Source organism: Megachile rotundata, chromosome 13 (assembly GCF_050947335.1).
Source record: "Megachile rotundata isolate GNS110a chromosome 13, iyMegRotu1, whole genome shotgun sequence".
Taxonomy (NCBI): domain Eukaryota; kingdom Metazoa; phylum Arthropoda; class Insecta; order Hymenoptera; family Megachilidae; genus Megachile; species Megachile rotundata.
Genome location: NC_134995.1, coordinates 14,707,926 through 14,724,303, shown reverse-complemented (window position 1 = coordinate 14,724,303; position 16,378 = coordinate 14,707,926). Strand labels below are relative to the sequence as shown.

General features: G+C 40.5%; 4 protein-coding genes across 16 annotated transcripts; 2 read left to right on the top strand and 2 right to left on the bottom strand.

Annotated features, from left to right (window-relative positions):
- The first annotated feature begins 14 nt into the window (after nucleotides 1-14).
- RpL4 (ribosomal protein L4) lies at nucleotides 15-2,870 on the top strand. 2 transcript variants are annotated; one of them, XM_003704726.3, is made up of 8 exons: nucleotides 15-170; nucleotides 617-794; nucleotides 917-1,162; nucleotides 1,352-1,476; nucleotides 1,692-1,790; nucleotides 1,855-2,126; nucleotides 2,307-2,466; nucleotides 2,536-2,870. In XM_003704726.3, exons 1-8 carry the CDS (start codon nucleotides 168-170, stop codon nucleotides 2,797-2,799), a joined length of 1,347 nt encoding a protein of 448 aa, XP_003704774.2. In that variant the 5' UTR covers nucleotides 15-167; the 3' UTR covers nucleotides 2,800-2,870. The 2 variants fall into 2 exon arrangements, with proteins under 2 accessions (XP_003704774.2, XP_076394958.1); XM_076538843.1 differs by lacking the exon at nucleotides 15-170 and having other exon boundaries at nucleotides 655-794; nucleotides 903-1,162.
- On the bottom strand, nucleotides 2,866-4,207 carry LOC105662879 (uncharacterized). 2 transcript variants are annotated; one of them, XM_076538851.1, is made up of 4 exons: nucleotides 3,983-4,207; nucleotides 3,573-3,857; nucleotides 3,235-3,480; nucleotides 2,866-3,167 (listed from the first exon to the last, which is right to left on the bottom strand). In XM_076538851.1, exons 1-3 carry the CDS (start codon nucleotides 4,205-4,207, stop codon nucleotides 3,469-3,471), a joined length of 522 nt encoding a protein of 173 aa, XP_076394966.1. In that variant the 3' UTR covers nucleotides 2,866-3,167; nucleotides 3,235-3,468. The 2 variants fall into 2 exon arrangements, with proteins under 2 accessions (XP_076394966.1, XP_076394965.1); XM_076538850.1 differs by having other exon boundaries at nucleotides 3,235-3,857.
- Nucleotides 4,205-14,978, top strand: LOC100880759 (neuronal acetylcholine receptor subunit alpha-7). 11 transcript variants are annotated; one of them, XM_076538832.1, is made up of 10 exons: nucleotides 4,205-4,292; nucleotides 4,663-4,951; nucleotides 5,332-5,471; nucleotides 5,564-8,964; nucleotides 9,805-9,959; nucleotides 10,184-10,367; nucleotides 12,511-12,727; nucleotides 13,124-13,258; nucleotides 13,903-14,081; nucleotides 14,226-14,978. In XM_076538832.1, the coding sequence occupies exons 4-10, from the start codon at nucleotides 8,632-8,634 to the stop codon at nucleotides 14,661-14,663; spliced, it is 1,641 nt and encodes a 546-aa protein (XP_076394947.1). In that variant the 5' UTR covers nucleotides 4,205-4,292; nucleotides 4,663-4,951; nucleotides 5,332-5,471; nucleotides 5,564-8,631; the 3' UTR covers nucleotides 14,664-14,978. The 11 variants fall into 11 exon arrangements, with proteins under 11 accessions (XP_076394947.1, XP_076394948.1, XP_076394950.1 ...); XM_076538833.1 differs by lacking the exon at nucleotides 4,205-4,292 and having other exon boundaries at nucleotides 4,349-4,951; nucleotides 5,564-7,118; nucleotides 8,294-8,964; XM_076538835.1 differs by lacking the exon at nucleotides 4,205-4,292 and having other exon boundaries at nucleotides 4,349-4,951; nucleotides 5,564-8,524; nucleotides 8,828-8,964; nucleotides 9,519-9,959.
- On the bottom strand, nucleotides 14,971-15,953 carry LOC100880647 (calmodulin-like protein 4). The gene is made up of 5 exons (XM_003704724.3): nucleotides 15,795-15,953; nucleotides 15,703-15,733; nucleotides 15,493-15,624; nucleotides 15,244-15,426; nucleotides 14,971-15,182 (listed from the first exon to the last, which is right to left on the bottom strand). The coding sequence occupies exons 1-5, from the start codon at nucleotides 15,795-15,797 to the stop codon at nucleotides 15,082-15,084; spliced, it is 450 nt and encodes a 149-aa protein (XP_003704772.1). The 5' UTR covers nucleotides 15,798-15,953; the 3' UTR covers nucleotides 14,971-15,081.
- Nucleotides 15,954-16,378: the final 425 nt, after the last annotated feature.

Genomic DNA, 16,378 nt, shown 5'->3' with positions numbered 1-16,378 from the left:
ATAATAATAATTGTAAACGGTGCTTAATAGGCAGTTAACTCTGAGCATGCGCAACGTTTGCTGTGTAATTTCCGCTCGCGTTCTTCTTCCTTTACGACCAGGTAAGGCGTGTGAGTTGCCTGGTCAGTTTATGTCTGATGCCTAAAAAGTTGTAAACTAAACGTAAGATGGTAAGAATTATTGAAATTCGTTCAAAGTTCATCGCAGTTTTGTACTTAACAATTTTAACAACATTTAAATACCTCGGAGTTCGTAAAAATTTCACGCTGAATAGTGAACGCTACTCATCGCATAGTTTGACCACGTGGAATAATTTATAATATACGGTATTATTTAACCTAGAGTCTGTTTATTTACTATTTCTTACTTCAAATAACTTTTTTTTATTATCAAGTATAATTATGTTTATATTCACATATGCACAAATAAATATATAATAATGTTTGTACGAATATCTTGACGAGGATGCGCTTGTCCGCCATGTGCCGTATGAATGTAAATCATTTATAGTCGTGTCAGAACAATAGATTTATTTCAGCTTTCAACAATTGAGCTTATTTTTGCCAAATGTTATAAAATCGTATGTCTTAACATTTTGTTTTTATTTGTTTTACAGTCGTTATCAACGGCGCGACCGCTTGTTACGGTCTATACCGATAAAAATGAGTCGTCTGGCGAAACAATTTCGCTGCCGGCTGTGTTCAAAGCACCAATTCGGCCAGATATCGTGAACTTTGTTCATCAACAAGTTTCAAAGAATAGTAGACAACCATATTGTGTGTCTAAAGAGGCTGGTAAATATAAATCTGTACATTATTCAACCTAAGAATCGAATATTCCGGGCGACTTTATATTCTTTTCTTTATTTTTTGAAGAACTAATATTAGAATTATTAAATATAGGTTTCTTTTGCTAGGTCATCAAACTTCTGCCGAATCATGGGGAACTGGACGTGCTGTAGCACGTATTCCCCGTGTACGTGGTGGTGGTACTCACCGTTCTGGTCAGGGTGCATTTGGTAACATGTGTAGAGGAGGACGCATGTTTGCCCCAACCAAGCCATGGAGACGTTGGCATCGCAAAATTAATGTTAACCAGAAAAGATATGCTCTGGTTTCTGCAATTGCTGCATCCGGTGTGCCAGCTCTGGTACAGTCTAAAGGTAATTAACATGACACAAAGTTCAGCAAGTAATCGATAAAACATTTTCATGATGACCACTTTTTTGGTCCGTGTTGCTGATTTAACAGTGATTATATTATAAATACCATACCACTGAGGAGATGTATAATTATCATTTTTTTTAATTTTGCCATAGGCAAGTTCATAATTAGCCTTTTCTTATATTCAGGTCATATGGTACAAGAAGTTCCAGAATTTCCTTTGGTTGTGTCAGACAAAATTCAGGAGTACAGTAAAACTAAGCAAGCTGTTATCTTTTTAAGACGTATCAAGGCATGGAATGATATCCAAAAAGTAAGCATGTTTCTGCTTTCACTTTGCACCTTATAATGTCCGCGTCTTTATTATAACCAGTGTAATTGAGATGCTCCAATTGGGTGCTAAATAAATACGGTTACTAGGCGTTCTTGACTAGCAATGTTGCTTGGCAGGGGTAATAGTAGCCAAACACTTCATTAATACATTAAAAAATTGATCTAACGAATGAAATCGTTTCGTTTTAATTGTAGGTATACAAATCGCAACGTTTCCGTGCTGGTAAGGGTAAAATGCGTAACCGCAGACGTATCCAACGTCGAGGTCCTTTGATCATTTATGGTCAAGATCAGGTACATATATGCGTAAGAAATTATCTTCCCGAGTTTTATAACATTTTTTTTTAACTGTTTACAGGGTATTCGCAAGGCGTTCCGTAACATTCCCGGCATTGATCTTATGAACATCAATAAGATGAATCTTCTGAAGTTAGCGCCTGGTGGTCATATTGGACGTTTCGTAATTTGGACAAAATCTGCTTTCGAAAAGTTGGATGCTCTGTACGGAACCTGGCGCAAAGAATCCCAGCTGAAGGCTGACTACAACTTACCTTTCCCCAAAATGGCCAACACAGACTTGGCAAGACTTCTGAAGGCTGATGAAATCCGCAAAGTTTTGAGAGCACCAAGGTACATAAACCTGCCGTATATTTTAGATCATACGCTGCACAAGACATGATGATATTTGGTCCGTGTTGCGGATCGACAGTGATAGATATCCTTAACCATAACTGAGCTCTTGCTTTCATAGACATTTTGCAATTATTTTTTGCGATATATACACGTTGAAGATAAATTTTATAATTGCAGGAAGAAGGTGGTTCGCAGAGTGAAGAAGTTGAATCCATTGAGCAATACTCGTGCGATGTTGCGTCTCAATCCATACGCCGCTGTCCTGAAACGCGCAGCAATTCTGACCGCAAGGAAACGCCAAAAGGAGAAGGAACTTATCTTGGCCGAGAAGCGTGGAGTAAGTTTAGTTTCCCAATGTTTGATAGTACATTTTGAAAAGATTTTACGAAGCATGGTTTCTATGCAGATTGAGCTTCCGAAGGTTACCGGCAGACGCCAGCAGCAGATCTTAGCTGCAAGAGCAGCTAAACCTAAGGTGAAAACTGCGAAGAAGGCAGCAGCATCTACTGCGGCTAAGATCGAAAAACCGACTAAAACAACTAAAAAAGCTGCAGCGAAGTCTGCGGCACCGAAATCTGCAGCATCGAAGAAACCTGCGGCAGCAAAATCCGCGACACCGAAACCTGCAGAGGCAGAATCTGCAGCAGCAAAATCTGCACCCGCAAAGTAACTTTTTACCAACAATTCGTTGTTGACCCATGAACTTTATTTGTTTTGAATAAATATGGGAAGACAATTGGATGATGATAGTTTTGTAATTGATCTTTTGGCTACATTTCCTACCTTCGATGCGATATTAATAATACGTGATGATAAGTATACGTATCATGCATGTTTCTTTTTAAGCGGTGCTCTCATAAAAATTGTGTTATTAAATATTTCAATCGAGACTTTTTTCGCGTTCGCTTCAGCCGGTATTAAAAAATTCAAGTTCCTGATGTGCGACCAATCCTCCGCGCTATGCAATTTTATATTCAAGACATCTTCAGTCGCTAGAGTCGCGGTTCCCACTTTCAATCCCTCTATCTTCATGTCTGCCTATAACCGTACATCGAATTCATTATCGAAGTTACCAAAGTAACAAAATTTTACATCGGATACGTACAGCGTAAAGTTCCTTGTTGTCGATGATGTAGAAGTTAGGAACCCTATCGAACTTCAAACTCGTCTTAAATCCATTCGTCATCGTTTCAAAATTCATGTAATCATTTTGCCTTATGGTGATCGCGTTTTCTTGACAGTGGGGTGGTAATTTATCCATAGTAGGTGTAAACGAATAGGAAATCTTGTCTGTCACATATTTTTACGAGTCAACTGTACTATTTGAAACGAGCTCCGATCATCCTTTGTTCTATCGAGTTTGAAATTTCGATCGTAAAATGGCTTCGTGCAAGAGTCACGATAAAGAATACTTCAACTTTTCTCTATGTATTTCTTTCTCACTTTGCTGGGCTTCAATGCGGGTGCCGTAAGCACGAGCATTCTATTCTTATTATCTACCACGGCTCGAACTTTCGCGCTATCGATACCATCCGGTATGAGCAAGTTCTCACAGTGCTTCATCGTCCTTTTAATGATATCACTAGCACTCGAATTATCAATGATCTTTGGGAAATAACTCATGAATAGGTCATTCAGTGGTCTACACACGTTCACTCGCAGATTACTTCCTTTTACCGTTATTTTGACGGAAGACATATCCACCTCTGGTGCCAGCAACATTCGTGCCTGCAATTTAATCATACATAACACACTAATTTCAGTGACCGTTTAATAACCTGTTGCTTGAATTTGGTTTTATAAGAAAACTCGATTGTTCGAAGCAAGAGGTTAATTTATAATTAATGATCAACCTCGTAAACGTTGTCCGCTCGAACTCCGATAGAAACAATCTGCATCACATAACCGCAGTCGAGCGGTTTCCCAGGAATTTTCTTGGGCTCCGGTTTATCAGAGTGTACCATCAGAGGATTTGGTTTCTTGACAAATTTAAACGAAGTCGAACATTTCGGACAATGCGCAGATTCCATTACCGCGATCCCGTCACGATCTAAATCCTGACTTCTTTTGGTGTTCATTTTTCAGACGATTCAAATTACACGCGATATCATCGCAGACGGAAATCGTGAAACTCACGGTGATCGAGCGCTCTACCTTCGAAGGGTAGGTAACAGCGATCACGAAAGGCTTACTTGTCAATTTGGAAAACGTGCTAGGAAGAATGACAAACGAAAATCAATGAAAAACAATGTAACGAGCTCGTTCGAAATTGCACGATCTAAATAGCTTTGCGCGCCGAGGCAATACTTTTTAATCGAATAACGCGCGATCGATGCTGCTTAATTACCGTTTTGGAGTATCGAAAGCCTTATTTCGATTTCACAGTTTTTACCGTTTTACAATCCACTCCAATGATTCGAACGGAAAAATCAGATCATCGATTTTTGATCGACCTTTCACGCGTTACGTTATTTAATAAGAAGATTAATCGAAGTACAACGATGGGAGCATCTATTTAATATTTTGACAATAGGCGGTATGGAGGAGGGTCGAGTACGATGTATAGAGACATCACCTAACTACAACAGCCAGTTTGTTTAACATTCGTGTCTGCATTGTTTGAAACGCCTGCGCGAATTTCCTTTAGAAGAGACGCGTTGGTAGGGGTAGCGCGGGATTCAGGGTCGAAATTGCACGGTGGTTGAAAAGCAACGGACATCAGTCGAGGACAGGCGGTCTCGCGTTTAAGTGGTCCATCAATTCCATGTCGCCTTTGGTCCTGTTCTTTCATTACGGAGTTCTGGCCATTATTTTCGGAAACGGTAAGTTGCTTTTGCCTTTGCTCATCCTTAACCGCTACTTTAATTACGCGTTGACTCGTCTTTAACGTAAATTCGAAATTTCAAAGTTTTAATGAAAAGAGTTTGCCGCGATGCATTAAAGAAACCGCAAAGAGGGTTCTGTGCCATCCATTTGTTTTTCAAATTAGACGAATTGTTAAACCTATTCATTTTAAGAGCGATTATTAAATCGTATCTGTTTATTAATTTAATTTTATCTCGATATTTGAAAGACGTACTGTTTGGTAACCACTTTATAATATTTTCTTGCACGTTTCATTTCAATATCCTGTGCTTGATAAAGTTATGAACATCTCTCAACGAGCAATGCATAAATTAATCCGTAATTTTCTTTCATTAAGGAAGCTATTTAACGAGTGAAAAATCAAACGATGTTTACAGTTAATTCCTTTTCATTTTCTTCCCGAACGTTGAATCTGATTAATCTTGATTCAGATGGATGGTTTGTCGACGTCGTTATTTGTTTCAAGCAAGTATAAAGGTATTTACCTTGCAACGTTTAAAACTTTCGTAAGATAATAGAGGATTACGCGAGTTTTTAAGTAATTACATTAACATGCATTATATTAACAGCCTCCATAATCCGAAGAAGGATTAAATAAGATTGCAGGTCTCTTTCCCGACTAAATCTCTCGCAGCGAGGGAATATGAAAATTCGTTATAAGGAAACGTTATCTTCTCGTTTCATTTTTGCCATAAAAGATGGTATAATCATTTTGCATACAAGATTGAATCTCGATGGCAGATCGAAAGGAAAATGCTGATTAAGAACGAACTGCCTAGTGATTAAGGGCAATTTCTTCTGTCTCCTCGATAACTGAATTACTCGTTCGACAGGATTTCCCCAGTTGGAATTTCATGAACTTCGATCGAGTTGTAAATCAATTTCTTCCAACATTTTCCCGCCAGTACTCGAAGAACTTGACCGCAACTTGGACGAACGCTTTTTTTCGTGTTGCAACTTGAACATTCATTTCGGAAGGTTTCGAGATTGCAAAGTTCCACGACAGGATTTTTTCTCGCAAAACTTTCAAACGCATTCTTCGAGATTTCCGTGTTCGATTAGAGTGCGCTGATGTTGACGAAACAGAGGGAATACATTCTCGTTAGAATGCAAATAGCCAGCGGAGAAGTTGGAGAAGAGAATACAGCTTGCGGAGTACTTTAATTTCTTTCCTCGAGAACAAATGACTCAAAGATGTTCATCGCGAAGAATTATCGAGGCGTTTGCATTGTGGGAAATGCTGGAACGAGCTATAAATACCGCTACAAATCGAGGTTAGCGAAAATAATGACGAAGCAAACGGAATAAAATATATTAAAATGTTTGTCTGGTTAACGAAAAAATGTCGAATCGAAAGAGACCGAATCTTCCTGCGTATAAATTCGAAATAGCCAGGGAACATGGCAACAAAGAGGAAAGGGAGAGTAGAGGGAAGAGCGGAAACCCGATAAAGCTTGGACACTCGACGATTCTGTTTGATACCACGCGAGCCTGGAGTGTCCATGAATTACCGTGCAAATCCAGGATGCAATGTTGGAAAGCTCCGCATCGATACGATCCTACAAAACGTGGAAAATGTACAACGCCAAGCTCTTCATTCTTGCGAAGCACCAACCAGCCGTCTCTTTTATCCGTTCCGACTGCGAGAGAGAGAGAGCTATCGAAAAAGCTCTTCAACCGCGAAATAGAGTCCCGGGTTTTGCTGCGCTAAATCGAAGTCGAATTTGTAACGAGATACCGCGAAATCCTTCGTGGGACCGAAAGCATATCCTTATGCTCGTTTCTTCCGAATATTTCTTCCTTACGCTTCTGTTCGATCGAGAAGCTCTCGAGCGTGCTGCGCTGGAAATCTTCGAAACGTAGTTCTACCTCGAAGTGAAACAAGTTTTATCGAATCATAATTTGATCCTTCATTGATCGCATTCGTGGCGAGGTAAACAAATAGATCGATCTACGAACCGCTTGGCGAATTTCTACGGGGGTGAGTATGCAAATTTCGACGATGTTCCGATCGCGAATTAGTGGCGAGAGGGGTGAAACGGCCCTTCGACGTTTACACGAAAGGCTAACGCAAACGTTCGATAACGAAGTTTGCCGCTCGTCTTTGCTAAGAATCGAAACAAGGTAACCACTTTTATCGTTGCACATCAAATTGTCCGCCTCGAAACGAAGTCCGATTCGGGACAATCCCGTAAAAATTTATAGAACGCGGTGAGATAATAAGTTAATAAGCTTTTCTACAGCCGTCATCTTTTTTCCGCTAACGGGAAAGCGAAGTGCACCTCGTAAACACGATGGAAAAACGAAAAACCCACGAATTTTAGCGTTGAAAAAGTTTACACACCGATTGTTTTGAAAGCTTGAATTTATTACGCACTGCTGGCAAACAACGTTGCGCTGAATAGAATTTTTTGCGAGCGAGAAAGGAGGAGCTTTAAAGCTCTTCCCATAAATGTTCAAATCGATTTTAGTCTGTTAGGAATTAATTTGTCATTCGGATAAGAGGTACTCGGAATATAGTACGTATGTTTGCTCGACCATGTAATCGTACTTCTTCGCGAATGAGCTTCTTATTCTCATTTATTTTTCTCTCGTTTGATCGGTTAAATGTCACTGAAATGTTATTCTAAATGCGTTCCCCTCGACGCGATCAATCTCGTTATAAATTATCGGCATTCGCAAAACAGGTAAAGTCCTTAAAGATTAATAACGAAATTTGCTCGATAAAAATAGATCCCTTGTGTTTTCGCTTGATTAACTCATCTAATAAATTTGCCTCTTCTACGAGGCCATTAAAACGCGATAAACCAATGTTTTCGAGTAAACCGTCGAATCTGTCTGCTCGTGGATCAGCAGTATTTTCCGATAACTCTTTTTCGGGGGGATATCGGAATCACTTGTAAGGTTATCCGTTAAACGATTCAGAAAAGTGAAACGCCTCCACGTATGGAGGTGACTACCTACCTATATCACTATGTGACGTAGATTTAACGATCGGAATTAAAAAGGGTTGGGGGGAAAATTTGGAGGTCCTTCGAGTTCTTCGGGGTTTTCGTTATCTCGATCAAACTCGAATCAATTAACTATTAACGAAGTAAGTTATTTGCAAGCAGTTTATAAAATCAATTAGCTTCTCAAATGTTTAATTTGATTCAAGCCTTCCAATTTAAATTTAGTAGCCTAGCAAAAATTCTCCTACCTTCAAAGTTTAACGATATCGAATCTAAACTCTCCGATCAATGGAGGAAGTTTCTTCGTCCATGTACATTAACTTTTGCTCGTACGCGTTCAATTAACAGATGAAATTTTAATCCGGCTGTTACACCATCTTTTTAAACAATGCGTCTCAGCCAAGAGATGCTTTATCTAATTGAGGTTTGGCGACAACGCCTGGTAAGCTTTGAGAAGACGGAATCGAAGGAAGATTAGTCGACGAGAGGGCTTCCTCGCGTTTCAAGATACAATACCCGCTTCAATGGGACGAACGCTTCTACCTACGGTCTGGAAACGCCACAATGGATACTCTTGATGTAACGAAAGGAATTAGATTTGTGATTAGAGGAAACGAGCAGACATGATAGAATTGAAACGTAACCTAGTTTGACACGGTTTAACGCGGCTTGATTCTGGATTAATAATGTTAACGATTATCGTCGTCTGCGGTCTAGATCGTTCGTGGAAAAAGAAGTCGAAAAGTCCTTTACCGTTCTGCGATGCACAGCTTCCTTTTCGAGATACAACCTATCAAAGGATTTTCGACTTCCTTTTTCTAGCTAATCAGCGGAGCTTGGAAGTTTTTTTGAGAGAGAGTTATATGTACACTGGGTTTACAGGTTTCGGAGATGAACACGAGTACAGACTGACAAAGTATCTGCTCGATGGATACGACGCTGGTGTGCGACCAGCTAAAAATTCTTCTCAACCCTTGGCGGTCGTCTTTGGACTTTCTCTTCATCACATAATCGATGTTGTGAGTACTCGATGGCTTGCAAACGGGCTACAAACTTCTACCACTATATATTATAAGTTTAATCGCTTTATTCCATCTATCTATTGGAATTAAATATAGAAACGAGGTATTAGAAAGTTTCTATTGTGCTTTTATATCGAAACCATGAAAAATGATGTCGCGGTAGATAAATCTTTGGAATTTCTCGTAGAGTTCATGTGTACTTCCAGTCAGCAGTCATTTGTCTTAGGTATTTTCAGTTACCAAACGATGCGTCGTCCCAGGGGAATCTTTGTTTTCCCTTCGAGCTAACTTCCTGTCAGCGCTCGGTTCTCGCGAAAATGGAAATAAATACATCGTAATACATATAAATCAATATTTGCCGGGCTAAACGTTACCGTATCAAGCAGTAACGATATTTCTGTACAAGTTAATACACGTCCAAGTAGACTTGACCCGGATTTCATTTTCTAACTCGTGAAAAGAACCCGTAACGAGGTTCTTGTAGAACAACTAGCAATTCGCTGTTTCATGGCAGTTTTTACAACTCGTTCAGATTATTTCCTCCGGTACAGATTACCCCTCATTACGTGCATGGGGTTTGAAAAGATCGAGGCTCCAGAACCAATCGCTTTCGTTATGGCGTATCTCGCTGTATCACGAAACGGCCCCGATATTTATCGAACTGTGTCTTTAAGAGCTGCAATGCACAATCCCGTATCGTTGAAATTCGTCGAAAATTCTGTGTTTAATAACAAGTTTATTCGTGCACGAATTTCACGAACGATCGCGTTCGAATGCGATCAAAGAGGAGGGTGGTCCTTGCAAAGGAAAAAAGTTCCACTTTGCTTTCCATCGCAGGACGAGAAGAACCAAATACTTACGACGAACTGCTGGGTGACGCAGGTCTGGACGGACCACCATCTCAAATGGAACGCTTCGGAATTCGCTGGAATTCGAGTGATTCGCGTACCATACAATCGCGTTTGGAGACCGGACACGATTCTCTACAACAAGTAAGTCACCGTTTTTCGCGCAGAAAAGTACCTTTCCATGATATATCGCTCGTAATATATATTTTGCATAATACACGGTTCTTACGATTCGAAAATCTCAGCGTTATCTTCCTCCTCCGCACGGTTATTCAAAATATCGCAAAGCAGGATGTTCCGTATCGATTAGCTGCAGCAGAGATTTCTCTTTCCTATCGGGGTATCTACCATTCAATGTTATCTTTCAGCGCGGACCCGCAATACAGTTCGGCAGTTATCAACACGAACGTGATCGTCAGTCACACGGGAGAAGTAGTGTGGCTAAGCCACGGAATATTTCGCAGCAGCTGCGATATAGACGTAGAGTTTTTTCCTTTCGACGAACAGCGCTGTGTCCTGAAATGGGCATCCTGGACGTACGATGGCTATCAGGTAAACTTCAATCTCGCTTTCGTCCAAAATCGTCGCCTTATAAAGCAAACAATTATATTCCACCGTAGTGTCCTTTACGATTACGTTCCACAAGGTTAAACGTCAATTTTTGTTCCCCCGTAAAGATTCTTGAAAAATATTCGTAGCAAAACGATTGCATGCCCTGCAAATTTCGGCAGAGCTATAGAAGGTGCATGCAATTTTCCGTGCAATTAACTCGATCGAAATCGTTGGCGACATCCAGCAGTACATCGTTCAATACATTCCAATTCGTCGGACAGATATTTAAATGATGATCGATCGGAAAATTACTCTGTCGCTTTTTTCTCCGCGACTACAAGGTTCGTTATCGGTCCACGCAGATGCCGTCTTTCGCGAAACAATCTCGTATGCTAATTCAAGTATGAGAGTTGGAAGTTCGTGTTATTTAACGAACAAGTCTGGTTACGCGATTTAATAGGAACACCGTATTGCGATCCACATCAGTCGGAGGATTCTCTGCTATATTGCCCTCAATTTCACGCAGTTCCTCTCTCGGGACGATATGCAAACGAGAAAGCGGTATATCGGTTGAAGGACCATCTGGTGGAGGATAAAAAATATTGGTTTGACCGAAACCTTGAAACTTAACACTTTGCCAACCACCTGAATCACGTAAGCGCTCAATAACATCTATTGACTCGATCCTCTCGTCGCGGTAGTAAAAATCGATAATTGATCGTTATAACTTGCCATGTAACCTCCTCGTCGTACATCTTCGATTCCTTCGGTTATTAATTCTCCAACTCTCCAATTCTAATTTGTCGCGAAAATTTATCGATCAAGTTCGAATCAATAAAATTCATTGAAAGAAACAGCAAGCTCTTTCCCTTTCATTTCCGCAAAAATTAAATTTGCCGTTCGAGCCGATATCCTTATATTGTGTCTGCTCTTTTAGCGAAAATCTGGACATTTTAAGGCTTCTTCGGATTACGAGCTCGTTCTTTCAGTCCACGAAACTCGAACCGCTGACCAAAAGACTGAAAAATCGGAACTGGAAATTATCGGTTCACGTTCCACGATCGTTCCGTCACCGTCGAAACTTTTTATCCTATTATAATTCGACGTTTAGATTTTGAGACACGAGCGGTTCGGAACGGGGTGTTCGACTTCCGAGGCGATGTACTTAAACCTTCAACAGATTCCGTTGCGGCCCGAATTCGCATAACTTATGTTCCAAGAAATTCGCAAAGTTTGCCGGGGATGTCGCGAGTTCCGGAATAACGTTGATACCAAGTACGTGGGCGACGTTTAATTCGAAAACTTGCTCTCGGTATACCGTGCGTTTCCACGTGTGAACGAAGATTGGAAGACGTCTTGTAATCTTATTCCTTAGAAATCAAAAATCGGCTTCTGTGCTTTAGAAGCTTTAGGTAAATGCGTCAAAGACAAATTCTAGTTGAAGAGGCGCGAAATCGCGATACGAAAACACCGGATTTTTTACAGACACGTTTAACTATGGCAAATCGAAAATGTCGACGCGGCAGCTCGCGAAAATGGCTCGAGTAAATCGAACAGCTTAATCCCGCATAGGCGAAGACTTCGATGCTAGTTCCGAGCCCACCTTTTCACGGAGTTTTCCCATTTTCCCTATCCTATGTCGTTGAATACGTTTCATATGCCTCTACGATGTTAAAATGCTGGAGAAAGGTTATTTAAAAACTGAAATAAAAAATAGTGACACGTTATTTCCACGAGCAAAGTCTGGAGCAATGAGAATTTTCCGTTTGCCGTCGCGTCGAATACGGTTTTCGTATCGCTTCGTTTTCCCTGTCCGCTAACGTGTCCAAGGATTCAGCGAAACACGCTGACACGTAATCGTGTTTCGTTCCACCGGATTTAATTCGAGGCGACGTTTTAACATCCTGAACTTCTTGTATATTTTACGTTTCCTTTCCACGATTAATACTTGAAACGTTATGACAGAAGTTATGTTAGGAAACTCGTGAACGGTTCATTTAAAAATGTCAATCACGAAATGGAACGGTAACATCTGTCTTCGGGTTGCGCAATTGTTCAAAGTCGCGTTTCCGCTAAACATTTCTCTAAATTGAAGCGAGTTATTGTCGAAGGATGAATGCTAAGTGTGAAATATGTTGCGCAGCTCGAATTGGAGAGGCAGAGCGAGCAAGGAGACGTGAGCAATTACCAAGCGAACGGTGAATTTGACTTGGTCGATTTCTCCGCGAGAAGGAACGTCGAATATTATTCCTGTTGTCCGGAACCGTATCCAGATATCACCTACGAAATACGTCTGAGACGTAGGCCTATGTTCTACGTCTTCAATTTGATACTTCCTTGTATACTCATCAACTGTGCAGGTGAGTATCCTATTGTGAACGAAATTAAACGTGCATACTCGAGCTGCAAGGATATCCTCGAAGAATTACGATCACCTTTCGCAAGAGGGTCAAGTGTCCTTATCGTATCCGGGCGAGGAAATTTCATTAAAATGCTTGAGAATTATAAAAAGGGTATTTCGACCACCCTGTATATCGCGATTTTCTTCTTCGAGGAAACGTCCTCGATTAAATTTGCTTGACAAACAGAGACTCGAGTTTTACGCGTTTGATGGGAAAAGATTTATACGAAAGTTCCTTCGTCCTCCTAGTTGACATGACTCGAAAGTTTTCGTACTCCGGTCCGAGAATACCTTCTGTTCGATATTCTATGGGAAGTTCTTTTTTTCTGAATCGATCCGTTCTCCGTTTGTTCAGCCCTGTTGGTATTCTACATGCCCTCGGAATCGGGTGAGAAAGTCACCCTCGGGATATCTGCTCTTCTCTCTATGACGGTCTTCCTAATGACTATTCGCGAGACACTGCCGCCCACGGAGAAGACCCCTCTGATAAGTAAGTACCTTTATTAACACGTTCGCTTGTCTATTATGGCAAATATACGCTTCCATTCGAGGTAATTTGTGAAAGCTTCGCCTAGTTGAAAATGTCTTTTGCTCGAACATAAATTATTGGGATAACTTTTAAGAAATCTGACAAGATCGTTATCCATCTTCGTTGAAACGTAAAATTCTACCCTCCGGCATTGTTTTATCTCTTGAAGGAATAAAGGGTTTGCTTTTCCTTCAGCGAGAAAGACTTTATTTGCACCTCTAGAGAATCGTTGGCAAAGCATAAGGTAAAAAAAAATTGATACAGAATTCCGCGCGAAACTCCGGAATATTTTACGGTGCTTGCAACGTCAATGGAGACAACGGTGTAACCGCGTTGATTGAAAATTCCCAGGTGCCCCGTTCGAAAGTCCTCGGGTGCCAACGTGAAACGCAACGGAATCGCGTTTAACTCCTGGCAAAAGCATCCTATAACATCCTAGCCGAGCGTATTCCATGAGAAACTCGGTAATTGGAAGCGTGCTAGACGATTAATTTATCATATCCAGATAACAATGGAGTATTTCGCAAGCCTTCAATTAACTTCGTTCGATGCTTCATTTCCAGCAGTCACGCGATTATGAATTAATTCGATTGTCCTATTTTCAGGTCTTTATTACGGAGTCAGCATCTGCTTGGTATCTTTCGCTTTGGGTTTAGCCGTGGTTACTTTGAACGTTCACCATCGCGGTGTTCGAGGAACCAGAGTACCGGGAATCGTTCGATCTTTGTTCTTGGATAAACTTGCCAGGATAGTGTTCCTGAATTTCCAAGAGGAGAAGAGATCGGTAAAGTTTGCCTTAACGCGAGATTTTATGGTTCATAGAGAAAACTTTGATCGCCCGGTATAAGTTATCGAGTGAAGTTATTTAACTTAAGATATTTAGTTTAGATTCAGTAAATTGTGGTAACAAAGTGACGTTTCTCGATAGGAACCGGTCGAGCCACCCAGAAGAAAGAACAACTGTCCGTTGCATTGTAAACCTGAAGTGGCACAGTCGCAGTCATCGCCAAAGTTCGTGAGCAGAAGGGAGGAAAGCAACAGTAGCAGTCCAAGTTTGGGTGAGTTTCGAGCTCCTCGTAGAACAATGAATTGGAAAAAACCAACGACTGGTGCAGATCTAGGAAAAGAAGGTGGCCTTGAAGCGCAATGGTCGCGAGTCCTGGGAAGAGTGCACGCGACGATCGAGAGGAACGAGAAGCGACTGGCGGAGCAAGACCGTCGGGAAAGGATGGAATTGGATTGGAAACAGGTCGCTTTGGTCAGCGATCGAGCACTTTTGTGCGTCTTTTTCCTGACGACGATCGTCAGTACCACCGTCATACTGTGCGGCTCACCACCGACCACGAATATCGCCAAAGAGGGTTAACAAATCCGTGCGAATAGAATGTCGAGAACACGGGAATAACTTTGTTTCGAATAAGAATCGATGGTCTTTCCTTCGATGTTCAGTAAGGTATTACGATCACTTTTTGTTTCTCTTTCTTTCATTCGCTTTTAGGAACGATCTTGGCAATTCTCTTCCTTTTTTATACAGTAAAGGAGATAATTCGTTAAGTGGTCTGTAAATATACGTGTGTCAAGCGATATCGAATCGATTCACTATAAGTACTTTAAAAATAAGATGTATAGCGTTTGTTTACCAGAGATAAACTGGTACGGAAATAAAGCCTCTGTTTTACGACGGTATTCTTTTATTAACAATAGGATAAGAATTTAGGGACTCTGGGCGAGTGTAAATATAAATGTTTTATAAAAATGTCATTCGAAAAATATATAAATCGTTCTTAATAGTAATCAGGTACAGGTGCACAAGCTATTTTCACAAAATCTTCGTACTTAACGTGTCCATTTGGAGAAACATTAGCTTCCCTAAAAATCTGCTCCACTGTAAGGTATACAGGAAGAAGTTAATCATCATAAACAAATATGTAACGAATGAAACAAACCTTCTTTGGTGCTCAATTGTTCACCCCAATGGAGCAACATGTGAGCCAATTGTCGAGCAGGTATAGTGCCACTACGAAACTTATCTGCTGCTTGGAAAGCTTCTATCACTTCTTTTGGAAGGTCTTCTGCTCTAGTTTGTAGATGCATCGCTTCTAAAAAATCAGCAAAGGACATTTTTCCACCTGAAAGCAAGAACTTATAACTTTATGAACTTTGTCCCTGTACCTACCATTTAAATTTATTAATACCTTTATCCTTTAGGTACTTATTTAGCTCTGCGATGGTGGGACTCAACCCCAATGATCTCATAATGATAGTAAGTTCATCTAATGTACGTATGTGTCCATTTCTCGCGAACAAGTAGAAGCACTCTCTAAATTCTGGAAAGATAATACATGTTTGTACTTTACAAAACAATTGCATAGCATCACAAGTTAAAGGATAACAAATGCACGTACCATCTATATCCTCTTCTCGAAAATAACGAGCCTGCAATGCAAAACATTACAATGAAATCGATGTATCAATAAATTAATATATCTGTAGTTACCATATTTAACGATCTTATACAAAAGTTGTGTGAAAACTTCTATTTTTCCACCTTTAGTTTACGTGTCAAGTAACGTTATTTGAGGAAATGCTGGGTTCGTTACGCTCTGACATTTCATCTAACTACACCTGACTTCTCTTCATCGTACAGAGGCGACGCCTTCGGACGCGACCAACACTAATCGAGATAATCCTTTACCACTTGCGATCGATCGATCTTCATTTGAATTTTACATAAAAATTCATTCTTTTTTGATTTGTCCAGATTGAACGTATTAAATATTTATTTGTCAATTTTTCTGCGATTCTTTCGGAAAAGTAACGTACATGCATCCTTCTCGTACTTCTGTTATTCTCTTATTTTTATTGGGAAAATGAGGGAAGAGGATACAGGAAAATAAAAACCATGTACTCCATGACAATCGTGAACGTAAAGAGAAAACAAAGAGGGGAGGATATTCCGTAAACTAAACATCGTTTTGTTATAAAGGAGGTAACAAAATCGAGGGGTTAAATAAACCTTCAGCAGGGGTTTTCCACGAAGGGGCCCCTCGTTCGCCGAACGTCCCCACTTCGACGACATCG

What these genes read in the sequence shown, in the direction of transcription:
- RpL4 (XM_003704726.3), top strand. An exon ending in TCATTTATGGTCAAGATCAG is followed by an intron (nt 1,791 to 1,854) that starts GTACATATATGC and finishes AACTGTTTACAG; the next exon opens with GGTATTCGCAAGGCGTTCCG. An exon ending in AAAGTTTTGAGAGCACCAAG is followed by an intron (nt 2,127 to 2,306) that starts GTACATAAACCT and finishes TTATAATTGCAG; the next exon opens with GAAGAAGGTGGTTCGCAGAG.
- LOC105662879 (XM_076538850.1), bottom strand. Translation starts at nt 4,207, where the DNA reads ATGAACACCAAAAGAAGTCAGGATTTAGATCGTGACGGGATCGCGGTA. An exon ending in GAGCGGACAACGTTTACGAG is followed by an intron (nt 3,858 to 3,982) that starts GTTGATCATTAA and finishes ATTAAATTGCAG; the next exon opens with GCACGAATGTTGCTGGCACC.
- LOC100880759 (XM_076538832.1), top strand. Translation starts at nt 8,632, where the DNA reads ATGTTAACGATTATCGTCGTCTGCGGTCTAGATCGTTCGTGGAAAAAG. An exon ending in TTCATCACATAATCGATGTT is followed by an intron (nt 8,965 to 9,804) that starts GTGAGTACTCGA and finishes TTTCCATCGCAG; the next exon opens with GACGAGAAGAACCAAATACT. An exon ending in TCCAAGAGGAGAAGAGATCG is followed by an intron (nt 14,082 to 14,225) that starts GTAAAGTTTGCC and finishes GTTTCTCGATAG; the next exon opens with GAACCGGTCGAGCCACCCAG.
- LOC100880647 (XM_003704724.3), bottom strand. An exon ending in TAAGTACCTAAAGGATAAAG is followed by an intron (nt 15,427 to 15,492) that starts GTATTAATAAAT and finishes TCTTGCTTTCAG; the next exon opens with GTGGAAAAATGTCCTTTGCT. An exon ending in ACAATTGAGCACCAAAGAAG is followed by an intron (nt 15,183 to 15,243) that starts GTTTGTTTCATT and finishes TATACCTTACAG; the next exon opens with TGGAGCAGATTTTTAGGGAA.